The sequence below is a fragment of the Sinocyclocheilus rhinocerous genome, unplaced genomic scaffold (genome assembly GCF_001515625.1).
Source record: "Sinocyclocheilus rhinocerous isolate Xijiao unplaced genomic scaffold, SAMN03320098_v1.1 scaffold1001, whole genome shotgun sequence".
NCBI classification, from domain to species: domain Eukaryota; kingdom Metazoa; phylum Chordata; class Actinopteri; order Cypriniformes; family Cyprinidae; genus Sinocyclocheilus; species Sinocyclocheilus rhinocerous.
The window spans coordinates 215,774-230,344 of NW_015666593.1; the positions used below are offsets into that span (position 1 = coordinate 215,774).

The 14,571-nt window shown below is 37.0% G+C and overlaps 1 protein-coding gene across 9 annotated transcripts in view; it reads right to left on the reverse strand.

Annotated features, from left to right (window-relative positions):
• LOC107732940 (rho guanine nucleotide exchange factor 4-like) overlaps positions 1–14,571 on the reverse strand; it is a 94,929-nt gene that overhangs the window by 23,856 nt on the left and 56,502 nt on the right. The window contains exon 1 of one of the 9 annotated variants that reach the window (XM_016544386.1): positions 13,334–13,754. The exons of the other annotated variants lie outside the window; for them this stretch is intronic. Within the exon in view, the coding sequence (XP_016399872.1) occupies positions 13,334–13,526 (193 nt within the window). The 5' untranslated portion in view covers positions 13,527–13,754. Of the gene's footprint in view, positions 1–13,333; positions 13,755–14,571 lie in introns of those variants that run through there. 9 annotated transcript variants of the gene reach the window in all.

Here is a 14,571-nt window from a genome sequence, read left to right on the forward strand (position 1 = left end):
CTGTCTTTAGCCCTATTCGCACGGGATTAGTATTGTCTGGTGACCTCCAGTCATTTGTAATAATTGCGGAGGTTGTCTTAATCCCGTGCGAATCGGCCATGTCTGTAATTTGTAAAGTAAAAATTCCCCCGCAAATGACCTACCATATTTCGCCGAACACCGAGGTCCTGTGATAATATTAGTCCCGTGCGAATCGGCATCTCTGTGATGATTCGACCAGCATTTAGCGGGTCGTATATCATTTTTCGAGGTTTTCGTTTCCTGTGCACCTTTTTATCCATCTTTCGCGAAGAATGGAGCTGCGTTGGAGTGTTTGATAGTATTTTGGGTGCTGTCATATCGCTACACCATACAATTTGCAGAAAGAGAAAGCTGAAAAGGTTTTGAGGTTAATGTGTTACAAATAAATCAAGCATAAAGCTTGAGATATTATTTTAACCTGGTGAAATGTAAATGACACAGCGCACGAAAATATATTAATTTTTTTTTTTTAAATCCATCTGGACCATAGAACGGGACTCTCAAAGCCTTGACATCCGGGTATCCGGGAGATAAGTCAGTAAATTCAAGTAAAATCACAGGCTTCGCTTATCCCGTGCGAATGCACCACACGAAATTCAGATGTGGGGGGGTAATTTCAAAATCACACAAGGTCCCCAGATAATACTAATCCCGTGCGAATAGGGCTTAAGACGTTTATCAGATGTTTTTCCCAGATCAAGCGCGCTTTAGCAGCTTGCAATCTGGGTGATTACGTTCTGTGATAATGTTTTATGTTCGTACATAAATTAGGTTTTTGGTTTTTATGCCAAAAATAATGTCAAATTATAGTATTTTGGAAAGGTTTATGGAGCCAGAAATATGACAAAACAATTTGAATATGAACTGTGTAAATCTGAATTATATGTGATTTAACAAAACAGAATATTACGTGACATTTTATAGTTTTTAATTTATTTTTTTTAATAGTTTAGTTTAATTACTTTGAATAATTTAATTATATTTGTGCACACATACCAGACATAGGTCAAAGCATTGACAAATTTGGCTGAATTATAAAAGCCAGAAGTGGTACTAAATAAAGAGCCGTTTGGGAGCCAAATGATCCGGATCCCTAAAAAGAGCCAAAAAAGAGCTGCTACAATTTGCCATCAAAAGAATCAACTGAATTTTTAAATATATCAAAACTAGTTACTACAGTTATTTTAAAGTGTAACAATATTTCAACAATATTGCTGTTTTTACCATATTTTTTGATCAAACAAATGCCGCCAAACAAACTGACCCCAAACTTTTAAACGGTAATGTACTGCATGTAAAACAGTGTAAACAATGTTCCAAAGAATGTTTCTCTTATTCTGTATTAGACACAATACACACTGTAAAAAATGACTGTGAATTTAACGGTAAAAGACCGTAAAAATGCTACAGTAAAAACCTGTTAAATGGTTAACGGTAAATTCCCCTACTATATACGGTGAAAAACGGTATTGGACATTACATGTAATTTTACGGTAGTACTACTTTTTTTTTGGAAGTGAAAAAGACAGTATAATTTACAGTGAATAACCGTAAATTGACATTCCCAGAATTCCCTGCATTACATTTCAAATTTGATGGTTTTTTGTTGTCATCACCACCTGCATTTGGTGGTTATCAGTGTATTACAAAGGCACAAAACAGATTTCAGTACTTCAATAGGTTGGTATATTAACATTATGTCAGTTAATGAAATTACGGTATTTAACTGTAAATTTAAGTTAAAACCGTAAAACCTAAAATGTTGCTACCATATTTTTTACGGTAAAATTCCTAAATTTTACAGAATTTTTTTTACAGTGCACATGCTAATTTGGTTTGTATAACACAACAGTACAAGGTTGTAAATTAGGCTCAAAGTGGCTCAAACTAATTTCCTGAGAGGAAGCAGCCGTTAGGGCCAGTGCTAGGGCTATAGCAGCAGCCTGTGCCTAGCACAGCTCAGCCGGGCGGTCCTGCTGGTGCCTGTCTGGGAGCAGACTTGAGGAACTGATAAGCTGTACTCACTACAAACAGGCACACATCATTAACTGACAAATTAAAGCTGCATGATATTCCTCACTTTAAGCTGAAAAGGTCTGTAGCAAGATTACTGGCATGCACTTGAGCTGCCAGGACAGTTTGATGGAGTCCAGGCAGAGCGATGATGGGTAAGGAATTCTGGGTAAAGTGTTGCTCAGACAGTAAACAGAGGGCTGAGGTGAACATGGAGGGCAAAGAGCCTTCATCTGGTTTTGTCTTCTCACTGTTTAGTATACAAAGCATCAAGCTTAAGGCTGACTAACTGATTATTGCTCATTTGCACGATTACTATTCTGTGCCCTCCTTATGTGGAATTATATGGAAACAAAGTACAAGCTCTTTGATGTGTCCAATTCAAACTTTCTGTTTCAATAGAAAACATGTTAACTGAGGAAAGAAAAAAACACTCATCAACTGATATTCTGCCCTCAAAAAAAAAAATAATAATAATGGCTTTGTTTACTATTAAGTAATTTATAGTAAGTATTAAGTATTTAAATAATCATATTTCAAAAATGTATTTATTCAAATTCCACAGAATCTGCATACATCTGGTAATTGTGAAAACAATTACATTTAAATCGGTTAAAAAGTATGAACATGGTTTATATATGGCTAGATGTATAACAAGCTAAATTCAGTTACAAATATGAGAGATTGGTTTACATATAATAAATTGAATTTACTAGTGATTAATATATAATCCTGTTTACTGTTTATTTAAATCACAATAACTATAATTTATGTGCTATTACATAAATCTTATTCTTGTTTCTTATATGTATAACTGACAATATGCATCACATCAAGTTTATTAGTTTATGTTAATACTGTGTAATCCAAATGGTTGGAAATTTTATATGCAATTAACATAAATAATCATACCTATTAGGCCTAAATATGTTTTTGATTCTGTAATCGGTTGATAAGCACAATTTACATACATAGATTTGATAGATATTAGCACAAGGATTAAAAGCCACAAAACCCCTGATTTCATTTTAAGCACATTTTAATGGGTCAAATTTTTCTGGTAACTGAAAACATCAGTTCAAATTCATCAAAAAGCAAACTGTCAATGTTTAGGAGTACACTAGCATATACTGTATATGACCTCAAAGCTAACACACATGGACTACTGGGAACTGAAAACATTATCAGTTTAGCCAATATACAATAATAATACACAAACTATTGAACTTAGACTTTAAACTATATTATCAAAGGATGTTATTCACCACGTCAAGGCTCCAATCATGTTCTTGGATTTTTCTTTTGTATCTTACTTCCTGTCTTTTCCCACCCTCACCCAGCAAAACACCAGCCTTTACCTTCATATGACTTTCTGCAGTTGCTGGCAGACTGATGTCAATGCCACACAAGTCTGGAACAGTAATCTGTGTAGACTGCAGATTATTACTAACCCTGAAAACAGGATCAAAAGTTTATTAAACGACCCAAACAGAGGGAGGAGTGTCTGGAATCTCTCCATGAACTCACAGAAAATGAAAATATGCCACAACGATTTCACAGCAGTGATGATGTCTCCCTCTATGCAGTGGCTATGAGGGATGGAATTAGGGTAGGAACATGACTACTACTCTAAAACAGCTACAGTTTTCAGAACTGATATTGTTATAATAAAATAGAATATAGTCATAAAAAGTTGCATTTGAGCTGTCTGGTTCAACAAAGTGTGATCTGTTTGAGAGCCAAGCTGAGGCGTTCACATAATGGGGAGAATTCCTCCGGTCAGTGCTGTTAAAATGCTGTGGCCGTGTAGGCCTCAGCTCATTGTGGCTGTGGATGTAGCAGCATCACACTGCAGTGCCATTTTACCCACAGACTGAGCAAAATACCTCAAAGAGCGAAGCAACTGAGTCACAGTGGATACTGCAAACAAACACTGTGTATAGTAACAGTGATGACACAAAGCTGATGTAGTGCAGCCTGATGCCAAAGGAAATCTCAGTAACACTTTATTTAAAGCCTTTATGTATAATGCATTATAAAGGTAATGCCTTATATCTTTTCATATCTGTAACCAAAGTTAAAATGCATTATAATATTTGAAGGTTTGTTTGTCATGTTTTAATGCATTATACATTCTAAAGGTGTAACAATGAATAGATATATGTATTATAATGCATTATAACTGTGGTTACAGTTACTCATGAGATCATACAATGTATTATAAGGCGCATTACAAGACCTAATTAATGCATTAAAACTACTTTCATAATGCATTATATATAAAGGTTTTAAGTGTTACCAAAATCTCTTTTAAATTCCACAATTAACCCCAAAAATATGGTTTACAGTTATGAGTTATGCTAAAGATTTATGAGTGGGTTTTACTGTGTTGCTATGTGGTTGCTTATGTGTTGCTATGTGTTCTGAGTGTGTTCTTCTGTGTTGCTGTGCAGTAGGGTGTCATGGAGGTTGCTATGCAGTTTTTAATAGTGTTCTGAGCAGGTTTTTCTGTGTTGCCATGTGGTTGCTAGGGTGTTACAGATGGTTGCTATGCAATTGCTAAATGGGTAGCTATGGCTCGGGTTCCTCCTGCAGCAAAATATGGGATTTTCTCATGATTTATTTCCTGCCAAGTGACAATCGTAAGGCTGTATTCTCTGAATTCTTCACATGATTTGAAGTATTACTCATGTGAGCAGCACAAATTGCATGAAGCAAAGCGATAAATATGGGCAATATTTATAATAATGATTATGATTTTAACAAGTACCAATATAAACCTTTTCTCCAAAGAACCATATAGCCATCTTTGAGCCTGAAATGCTGCAAAGTATCATTGAAGAACCTTAATTTTTAAGATGTAGTTCTCATTTGAATATCTATTTAGAGACTTAACACTCATAACAGGTCTCGTCAAACACTATTTATCGCTTCACTTCTTGACTGTATAGCAGAAACCAGAAAAAGACACTGAAGTATATGGAGAAAGAGTATTTTGTGCCTGAAGCAGGGTGTCATCCGTAGAGCTGTACGGCTGTGGTTTATGTAAAAAGGTGTGAATGAAACACCATCTGTCTTATTGCCGTCAGTTGTGATAGGGCCTGAGGGGCTGAAGACCCCCGTCCCCTCTACGTGTTAACCGGATTAGAGCAATTGTTGGATTATGAAAAGCAAAGGCGTAGTTTACAGAGTCTAATTCATTTGGTTGAATTAAACGTTAAATGGGATGTCATTCAGTTTCTTGAGGAATAATCATTTATGAGGATTAAGCAATAAGTGTTTATTTAGAATTGAACTTCAGACTCGTTCTCTATCATTTGACCCGGCTCACACTGGGCGGTCACAAGATTCTGCAATCAAGACAAAATACCCCGCAGAGAAAATACGGACAGCAACACATCTGCTCCTCTTCCAGCACGGAAACTCAAGACTTTAATGAAAGTGCTTTTGAGAAGAACTGAGACTTTCTATTTCTGGCTCTGAGACAAGTGAGCAGTGGTCGTGCATTTCACACAAATAATGAAAGCAGAAGAGAAGAGGATTTGCAGAAGCACGATATGTTGATGGGTGGCGATGGTGACACATCCTGTGAGACTATTTCTACTGCGCGTCGCTCTTTCTATACCGCATCTATACTTGCAGGCGTCCTTGACATGTGTATATGCAGGAAAAGCCATTCATGGTATTAAATGTGTCAGGGTGCATGCATTGACATGATGCATGCAGAAAGTTGTGACACATATGGTCATGTATGGTACATAAACTAAAGCCTTAAATCTTTACATAATTGTAACGAAAGTTAAAAAGCATTATAATATTTGAAGGTTTGTTTGTCATGTTTTAATGCATTATACATTCTAAAGGTGTAACAATGAATAGATATATGTATTATAATGCATTATAACTGTGGTTACAGTTACTCATGAGATCATACAATGTATTATAAGGCGCATTACAAGACCTAATTAATGCATTAAAACTACTTTCATAATGCATTATATATAAAGGTTTTAAGTGTTACCAAAATCTCTTTTAAATTCCACAATTAACCCCAAAAATATGGTTTACAGTTATGAGTTATGCTAAAGATTTATGAGTGGGTTTTACTGTGTTGCTATGTGGTTGCTTATGTGTTGCTATGTGTTCTGAGTGTGTTCTTCTGTGTTGCTGTGCAGTAGGGTGTCATGGAGGTTGCTATGCAGTTTTTAATAGTGTTCTGAGCAGGTTTTTCTGTGTTGCCATGTGGTTGCTAGGGTGTTACAGATGGTTGCTATGCAATTGCTAAATGGGTAGCTATGGCTTGGGTTCCTCCTGCAGCAAAATATGGGATTTTCTCATGATTTATTTCCTGCCAAGTGACAATCGTAAGGCTGTATTCTCTGAATTCTTCACATGATTTGAAGTATTACTCATGTGAGCAGCACAAATTGCATGAAGCAAAGCGATAAATATGGGCAATATTTATAATAATGATTATGATTTTAACAAGTACCAATATAAACCTTTTCTCCAAAGAACCATATAGCCATCTTTGAGCCTGAAATGCTGCAAAGTATCATTGAAGAACCTTAATTTTTAAGATGTAGTTCTCATTTGAATATCTATTTAGAGACTTAACACTCATAACAGGTCTCGTCAAACACTATTTATCGCTTCACTTCTTGACTGTATAGCAGAAACCAGAAAAAGACACTGAAGTATATGGAGAAAGAGTATTTTGTGCCTGAAGCAGGGTGTCATCCGTAGAGCTGTACGGCTGTGGTTTATGTAAAAAGGTGTGAATGAAACACCATCTGTCTTATTGCCGTCAGTTGTGATAGGGCCTGAGGGGCTGAAGACCCCCGTCCCCTCTACGTGTTAACCGGATTAGAGCAATTGTTGGATTATGAAAAGCAAAGGCGTAGTTTACAGAGTCTAATTCATTTGGTTGAATTAAACGTTAAATGGGATGTCATTCAGTTTCTTGAGGAATAATCATTTATGAGGATTAAGCAATAAGTGTTTATTTAGAATTGAACTTCAGACTCGTTCTCTATCATTTGACCCGGCTCACACTGGGCGGTCACAAGATTCTGCAATCAAGACAAAATACCCCGCAGAGAAAATACGGACAGCAACACATCTGCTCCTCTTCCAGCACGGAAACTCAAGACTTTAATGAAAGTGCTTTTGAGAAGAACTGAGACTTTCTATTTCTGGCTCTGAGACAAGTGAGCAGTGGTCGTGCATTTCACACAAATAATGAAAGCAGAAGAGAAGAGGATTTGCAGAAGCACGATATGTTGATGGGTGGTGGTGGTGACATCCTGTGAGACAATTTCTACTGCTCGTTGCCCTTTCTATACCGCAGCTATACTTGCAGGCGTTCTTGACGTGTAAATGCAGGACAACAGATGAAAAGCCACTCATGGTGTTAAATGTGTCAGGGTGCATGCATTGACATGATGCATGCAGAAAGTTGTGACACATATGGTCATGTATGGTACATAAACTACTATACAAAAGCTTGGCCTCAGCAAGAAAGAAGCCTCTCATGCTTATGCATTATCAAAAATACAGTAAAAACACAAATAATCTGAAATATTATTAAAATTTTCTTACCTATGTCTTCTTCCAAAATATGCTACTCTAAAACAGCTACAGTTTTCAGAATTTATGTTTCGATAACAACTGTTTTCTATTTTAATATATTTTCAAATGTAATTTATTCCTGTGATGGCAAAGCTAAATTTTCAGCAGCATAACTCCAGTCTTCAGTGTCACATGATCCTTCAGAAATCATTCTAATATGCTGATTTGGTGCTTCAGAAACATTTATTTTTATTATTGATGTTGAAAACATCTGCTTAATATTTTTGTCGAAACCTTGATACATGTTTTTTTTTCAGGATTCTTTGATTAACAGAAAGTTCAAAAGAACAGCATTTATTTGAAATTAGAGCTGGGCGATATGGCCAAAACAATTATCAAGATAAAATTTTTCATATCAGTCGATATCAATAATTAATCTTTATTTCTTTCAAGTTTTAAGGCAGATTTTTGCTTCTAAGTGATAGTTGTAGAAAGCAGACCATTAACTGTGGTTTTAAACTACTCTTTATGGTCAGAACATGACAAACACTTAACGTTTTTGAAATCTTTACACTTTTTCCTTAACAAAATAAATATCTTAACAGAAAAATTTATTTATTAGTTTCTACATGTTCTAATGAGTGATATTGTTTCAAATCATGAAACAGGTTTGTGTTGCCTCACTTGGATGACGTGTATCTTCAGCGGTTTGCAGTGCAGGCTGCAATATTAATAATTTTTTTTTCTCTCTTAGAAATGCACATTTGACAGTAGCTTGAGTTGACAGTAGTAGCTTGAGATGCAGATGTAAATTTATGTTCATTATCAAAAACAGTAACATCTGTAAAAATTGTAACAACCTCATTTTTATATGATGAAATTAAATTATTAAGACTTTTGGAGTTTTATTCAAATTAATTATTGGTCTTCCATAGTAGCATACATTTAGATCATGATAACCACAGCTAAAACCACACATATAGCACCTCAATACCATGGTAAAAATGTAACTATATGGTTTCTAGGTATTTGTATGAAAAAACAGTAGTCTAAATACATTTAGTATAAATCCACAAACGCAATAGCTTAATCACAAAAATACTGTAATTATATTCCATTACTCCTTTAAAGGGGTCATATGATGCTATTTCAATTTTTCCTTTCTCTTTGGAGTGTTACAAGCTCTTGGTGCATACAGAAGATCTGTAAAGTTGCAAAGACTAAAGTTTCAAATCCAAAGAGATATTCTTTATAAAAGTTAAGAGTCAACCACGCCTACCTAAAACGGCTCATTCTAACGCTCCCCCACATGTCTACGTCACGATGTAGGAAGATTTGCATAACGCCGCCAACATGTTCACGCAAAGAAAGAAGGCGTAACTTTTATTCTCGCTGTAGTATTGTTGCCGCCGCTGCCATGTCGTGAAGACGCTGTGTGTTTGTCAGGGTGCATGCATTGACATGATGCATGCAGAAAGTTGTGACACATATGGTCATGTATGGTACATAAACTACTATACAAAAGCTTGGCCTCAGCAAGAAAGAAGCCTCTCATGCTTATGCATTATCAAAAATACAGTAAAAACACAAATAATCTGAAATATTATTAAAATTTTCTTACCTATGTCTTCTTCCAAAATATGCTACTCTAAAACAGCTACAGTTTTCAGAATTTATGTTTCGATAACAACTGTTTTCTATTTTAATATATTTTCAAATGTAATTTATTCCTGTGATGGCAAAGCTAAATTTTCAGCAGCATAACTCCAGTCTTCAGTGTCACATGATCCTTCAGAAATCATTCTAATATGCTGATTTGGTGCTTCAGAAACATTTATTTTTATTATTGATGTTGAAAACATCTGCTTAATATTTTTGTCGAAACCTTGATACATGTTTTTTTTTCAGGATTCTTTGATTAACAGAAAGTTCAAAAGAACAGCATTTATTTGAAATTAGAGCTGGGCGATATGGCCAAAACAATTATCAAGATAAAATTTTTCATATCAGTCGATATCAATAATTAATCTTTATTTCTTTCAAGTTTTAAGGCAGATTTTTGCTTCTAAGTGATAGTTGTAGAAAGCAGACCATTAACTGTGGTTTTAAACTACTCTTTATGGTCAGAACATGACAAACACTTAACGTTTTTGAAATCTTTACACTTTTTCCTTAACAAAATAAATATCTTAACAGAAAAATTTATTTATTAGTTTCTACATGTTCTAATGAGTGATATTGTTTCAAATCATGAAACAGGTTTGTGTTGCCTCACTTGGATGACGTGTATCTTCAGCGGTTTGCAGTGCAGGCTGCAATATTAATAATTTTTTTTTCTCTCTTAGAAATGCACATTTGACAGTAGCTTGAGTTGACAGTAGTAGCTTGAGATGCAGATGTAAATTTATGTTCATTATCAAAAACAGTAACATCTGTAAAAATTGTAACAACCTCATTTTTATATGATGAAATTAAATTATTAAGACTTTTGGAGTTTTATTCAAATTAATTATTGGTCTTCCATAGTAGCATACATTTAGATCATGATAACCACAGCTAAAACCACACATATAGCACCTCAATACCATGGTAAAAATGTAACTATATGGTTTCTAGGTATTTGTATGAAAAAACAGTAGTCTAAATACATTTAGTATAAATCCACAAACGCAATAGCTTAATCACAAAAATACTGTAATTATATTCCATTACTCCTTTAAAGGGGTCATATGATGCTATTTCAATTTTTCCTTTCTCTTTGGAGTGTTACAAGCTCTTGGTGCATACAGAAGATCTGTAAAGTTGCAAAGACTAAAGTTTCAAATCCAAAGAGATATTCTTTATAAAAGTTAAGAGTCAACCACGCCTACCTAAAACGGCTCGTTCTAACACGCCCCACATGTCTACCTCACTATGTGGGAAGATTTGCATAACACCGCCCAAATGTGCACGCAAAGAAAGAAGGCGTAACTTTTATTCTCTAAATGATGGCGATTTGTAGATTGAAAAGCCTTCTGACTGTATCGCTGTGCACAGTGTTTCTCCTGTTTGTCAGCACTGTTTCATCCGGCTTTAAACTAGTTAACGTTAAACTAGTAAATTAGTGTTCTTTGCTGAATTCAAGTGCTTCACACTGGATCTCACAGTGCTATTTAGTGCTCGCACGACAGAGACTCATCAGTGAGTAAACGCATCTGCTCTAGTGACCTCGCTCTGCGCTGCCGTTTGAACTTTGACCCCAGCGGATATATGGTCCATGTGGCGAGCTTCAAATGAGTAGCACTGTTTTCGTTCTGCTTTTGGCACATAAACATTATATTGAACATTTATTAAACTCTTGTTATCATTTTATCGAGGAAAATTATATCGCGATAATTATCGTTACCATTTTATCACCCAGCCCTATTTGAAATATATATCTTTTGTAACATTATAAATGTCTTTACTTTCACTTTTGATCAATGTATTGCATATTATACATATTATACAAAATTATGTTATTATAGGGGTTAATATAATTTGTGTAGACTTTAGTGAAAAGACAAATATTGCAATTCTTCATCTATTTATCTTTTTGTTATGTATATTACCTATTTATCTTTTTGTTGTCTATATCAGTTTGTAATTCAGTGTAGTATAAGTTGTGTTCAGCAGTGTAGTACAAGCTGTGGGTGAAATGGGTGACTTCCAAAAAGGGCAAATCATGGATGCCTGTTTAGCAGGAGCGTCTATAACCAAAAATGAATGATAGGGCCCATCAAACACTAAGAAAGATTGCGTCCAAACAGTAAAGAACTACTGTAGAAAAGTTTTTAACTACACATTGTCATATGAACAAACCAAGAGGTCAAGTTTTGGCTGGCTAAGAGCCATGTTAGGCCAGCTGATAGATATCTTAACTGCACCATCCTTCTCCACTGACAGGCATATAAAAGTGTAATCCTGTCAAATATATGTTTTTTCAAGCATTTAAATTGCATATATTTTATTTAATTACAGTAGATAATCCACAGAGTGGTAGATCATTTTCGGAGCACTCTTAAAAGTGAACTACCACAGTCTTCTGTGGTACCCTGGCCTGTGCCAGCTAAGCAAGTCCCATTGAGATGAATGGAAAAGCTAATGGATAGCTTTTTCCAGATATTACAGTACATCCTGTAGACCTCCCAGTCAGTAATTACACTAAAAACCAGTTCTTGATGCCCAACACTAAGGTAGAGAGTCTCTCAGTTTAGTGAATGGACGGTTTACAACTTTTGAGTTCTGTGGGTCCAGTCTGGCTTGAACCCAAACCATCTCTGTCTGTTTAGAGATGCCAAGGAAGTGCCTTGGGATTCGTGCGTAAACAGTCTCTCATTAAACACTTCTAATGTTCAAAAGTTCCATTTCAACACATTTCTCACGTGTCACACCGGTTTTTTGTTCTTCCGACTGTTCTGCGATCAGCTACGGACAGCATATGAGTGCTGTAATGAGGTCAGCGAACCGTGACGAGGTGACAGCGCTGTTTGAAATGTCTGTAGCTATTGCCCCCGGCTCACAGTGCACCATTTATTTCCCTCCACCACAGGAAAAGTCACATCCCATCTCTCTTAGGACAAAGCAGAAAATGAGAAAAACACCCAAACTGCAGCTGACGTGGGTAGCGGTGGCCATTTGTGACATCAGTGCTACCTTGGCTGACGGTCATTGGCTTGTCTGTCACCATGCCAACCCTGAGAGAAGATAATGAGACCAAAATACTGCTCAAACTGGCATCTCATCTCATTTCACATCACTCCTTTTGCACAGTCTTATTATACAGCCATGGGCAGTGCCAGCACAGAGAGAGAGTTGCTCTATTCTTAGAAAGGAAACCTGAAGAATTTGCGTTAATCGATATATCGTCTCTGTTCGCAGAGGCAAAAAGGGCAGTGTTGGTTTCCCCTCAAATATTTTTAACACAGCCTGTGCTTTCACTCGCTTCTTCATGCTGTGTTGAATATTATGCTGCATGTTCAAGTGGTTTTACACAAATGCTGACATGACATGCCACATTGTTTAATATCACATAGGTGTGGAAAAGCTCAGCGCATGCTAATTTTGCACATTAATATCCTGCGAGGGAATATGTGCAGCTGCTGAATGTAGGAAATGCAGGGAATGAAGGGAAAGCTGTCATCCATCCATCTATCCATCTATATCTACAATACACATTGGCTCACTTGACAGAGCCTTCCACAACATTACCACTTCACCAATCACGAGCCAGCAGGAACATAGATCAATAGATGACATCCGTGACAGTAATGCAATAACCTAAGCAGGATGCAGACGGCAAAGAGAGTGGCATCTTCATTCAACAGTAAGGCATCTCGATTCTCACATCCCCACCAATCTAGCTGGATTTCCAACTCATGTTGCTTCTGTACATGTAGCATGCAAGTCGACTGGTCAGAAGGCAAACTCCTGTTGCTTTGACACGCTAATCGCATGAGCGACAGCTACTCTATGTGTTTAAATTTGCATAGAGACAGTGACTCTTCCAGCTACCTCTTTTGGCCCATCAAAGGCTCAAGACAATGCCATCACATTGACTGAAAGACTGCAATACAATGAACAAGAGCTGTCACAAGAACCTCACAGAGGCAGAACGTCACCCGTTGCATGAGTGTCAACTGACATCAAGCTCAAAACGCAGCTCCACAACCACCAAAACATCTGAGCTCCAGAGGTGAGAGAGTCTTACCGTTGGTGGAGTGAAGGCTCTCCAGACTCCAGTAATGGGACATGACCCCTCGCACTGCTCTAACCCCACCAGCCAGTCCAAGAGCGGGGCTACAGTCTGAGTCAGAGCCAGGTGACTGCTCTGAGCTGCCACCACTGCAGCCACCTCCTGCCAGCGGGACGCCCACCTCACCGGCACTGTGCTGGGTGCGCATGTGGACGCACAGCGAGAGGAAGAAGGGTGGCGTCGCTTCGGCAGGTGTCGGGTCCAAAGCGTGTCTCCGAGGCTTGAGGTTGCGGTGTAGCCTCAGCCTCTCTCTGTCATTCCTCACTCGCTCTCCTGATCTTTTACTTTCACTCTTGGATGCACAGTCTGAAAGAGCTCACAGCTCAACACAGACGCCCAGACACACAATCAGCCTTCTCTCTCTCATGCACACGCGTACGCATACAGTCACAAGCTGGCCTCAATGGGGATCCTTTAAGGGGAGGAGGACTCATACGACTCACATGGCTCAATGCGAAACACTCAGTCTGGCGTTGAAACAGACCGCCTTCCCCCTCCCTTCTAGTCCCCCTTGGGCTCCCCTCCTCCACTGTTAAAGCCGAGCTGTTAGTAAACCAAAAGACAGCGCCTGGAGAGAGCACTAGCGATGTTGAGAGTTGCAAACAAACACCTTCTAAGAATTTAACCCATAATTAGCTGGGATCACACTTATGAGCAAAAAAGCACAAAAATTTACATAATTTATCACAACGAAAGCCCAAGCATGCTTGCGCAGCATGCTGATGTGATTCCAAAAGACGTGATTTCCACAGAAATGGTCAGAATCTCTGGAAACTAAGAATAGAAAGGAATGTGGCTCGTGTGAAGCCTTTCTCATCAGACTCAAACTTGAGAATCTTGACTTGTGTGAACCCTTGCAACTGTGACTACACTTTACATAACATGGGAGCTCAGATAAAACTCAGCGGAACATTCCTCACATTCTTGTATATGACAGGTCAGACCTGCTATTGGTTTTCAAAACCCTGATGGAAAAGTGGAAAATAAAATGGAAACGTTCAGAAATAAAAGTGCAAAAAAATTATGTTAGGAAAATATTATTAATAATATATATATATATATATATATATATTACACTGAGAAAACAGTGTAGTAATAATAATAATTATATTTTTTTTATGCATTTACTTATTTATTCATAGAATGTATTTATTATTATTATTATTATTATTATTCATAGTAGTAGTAGGTAG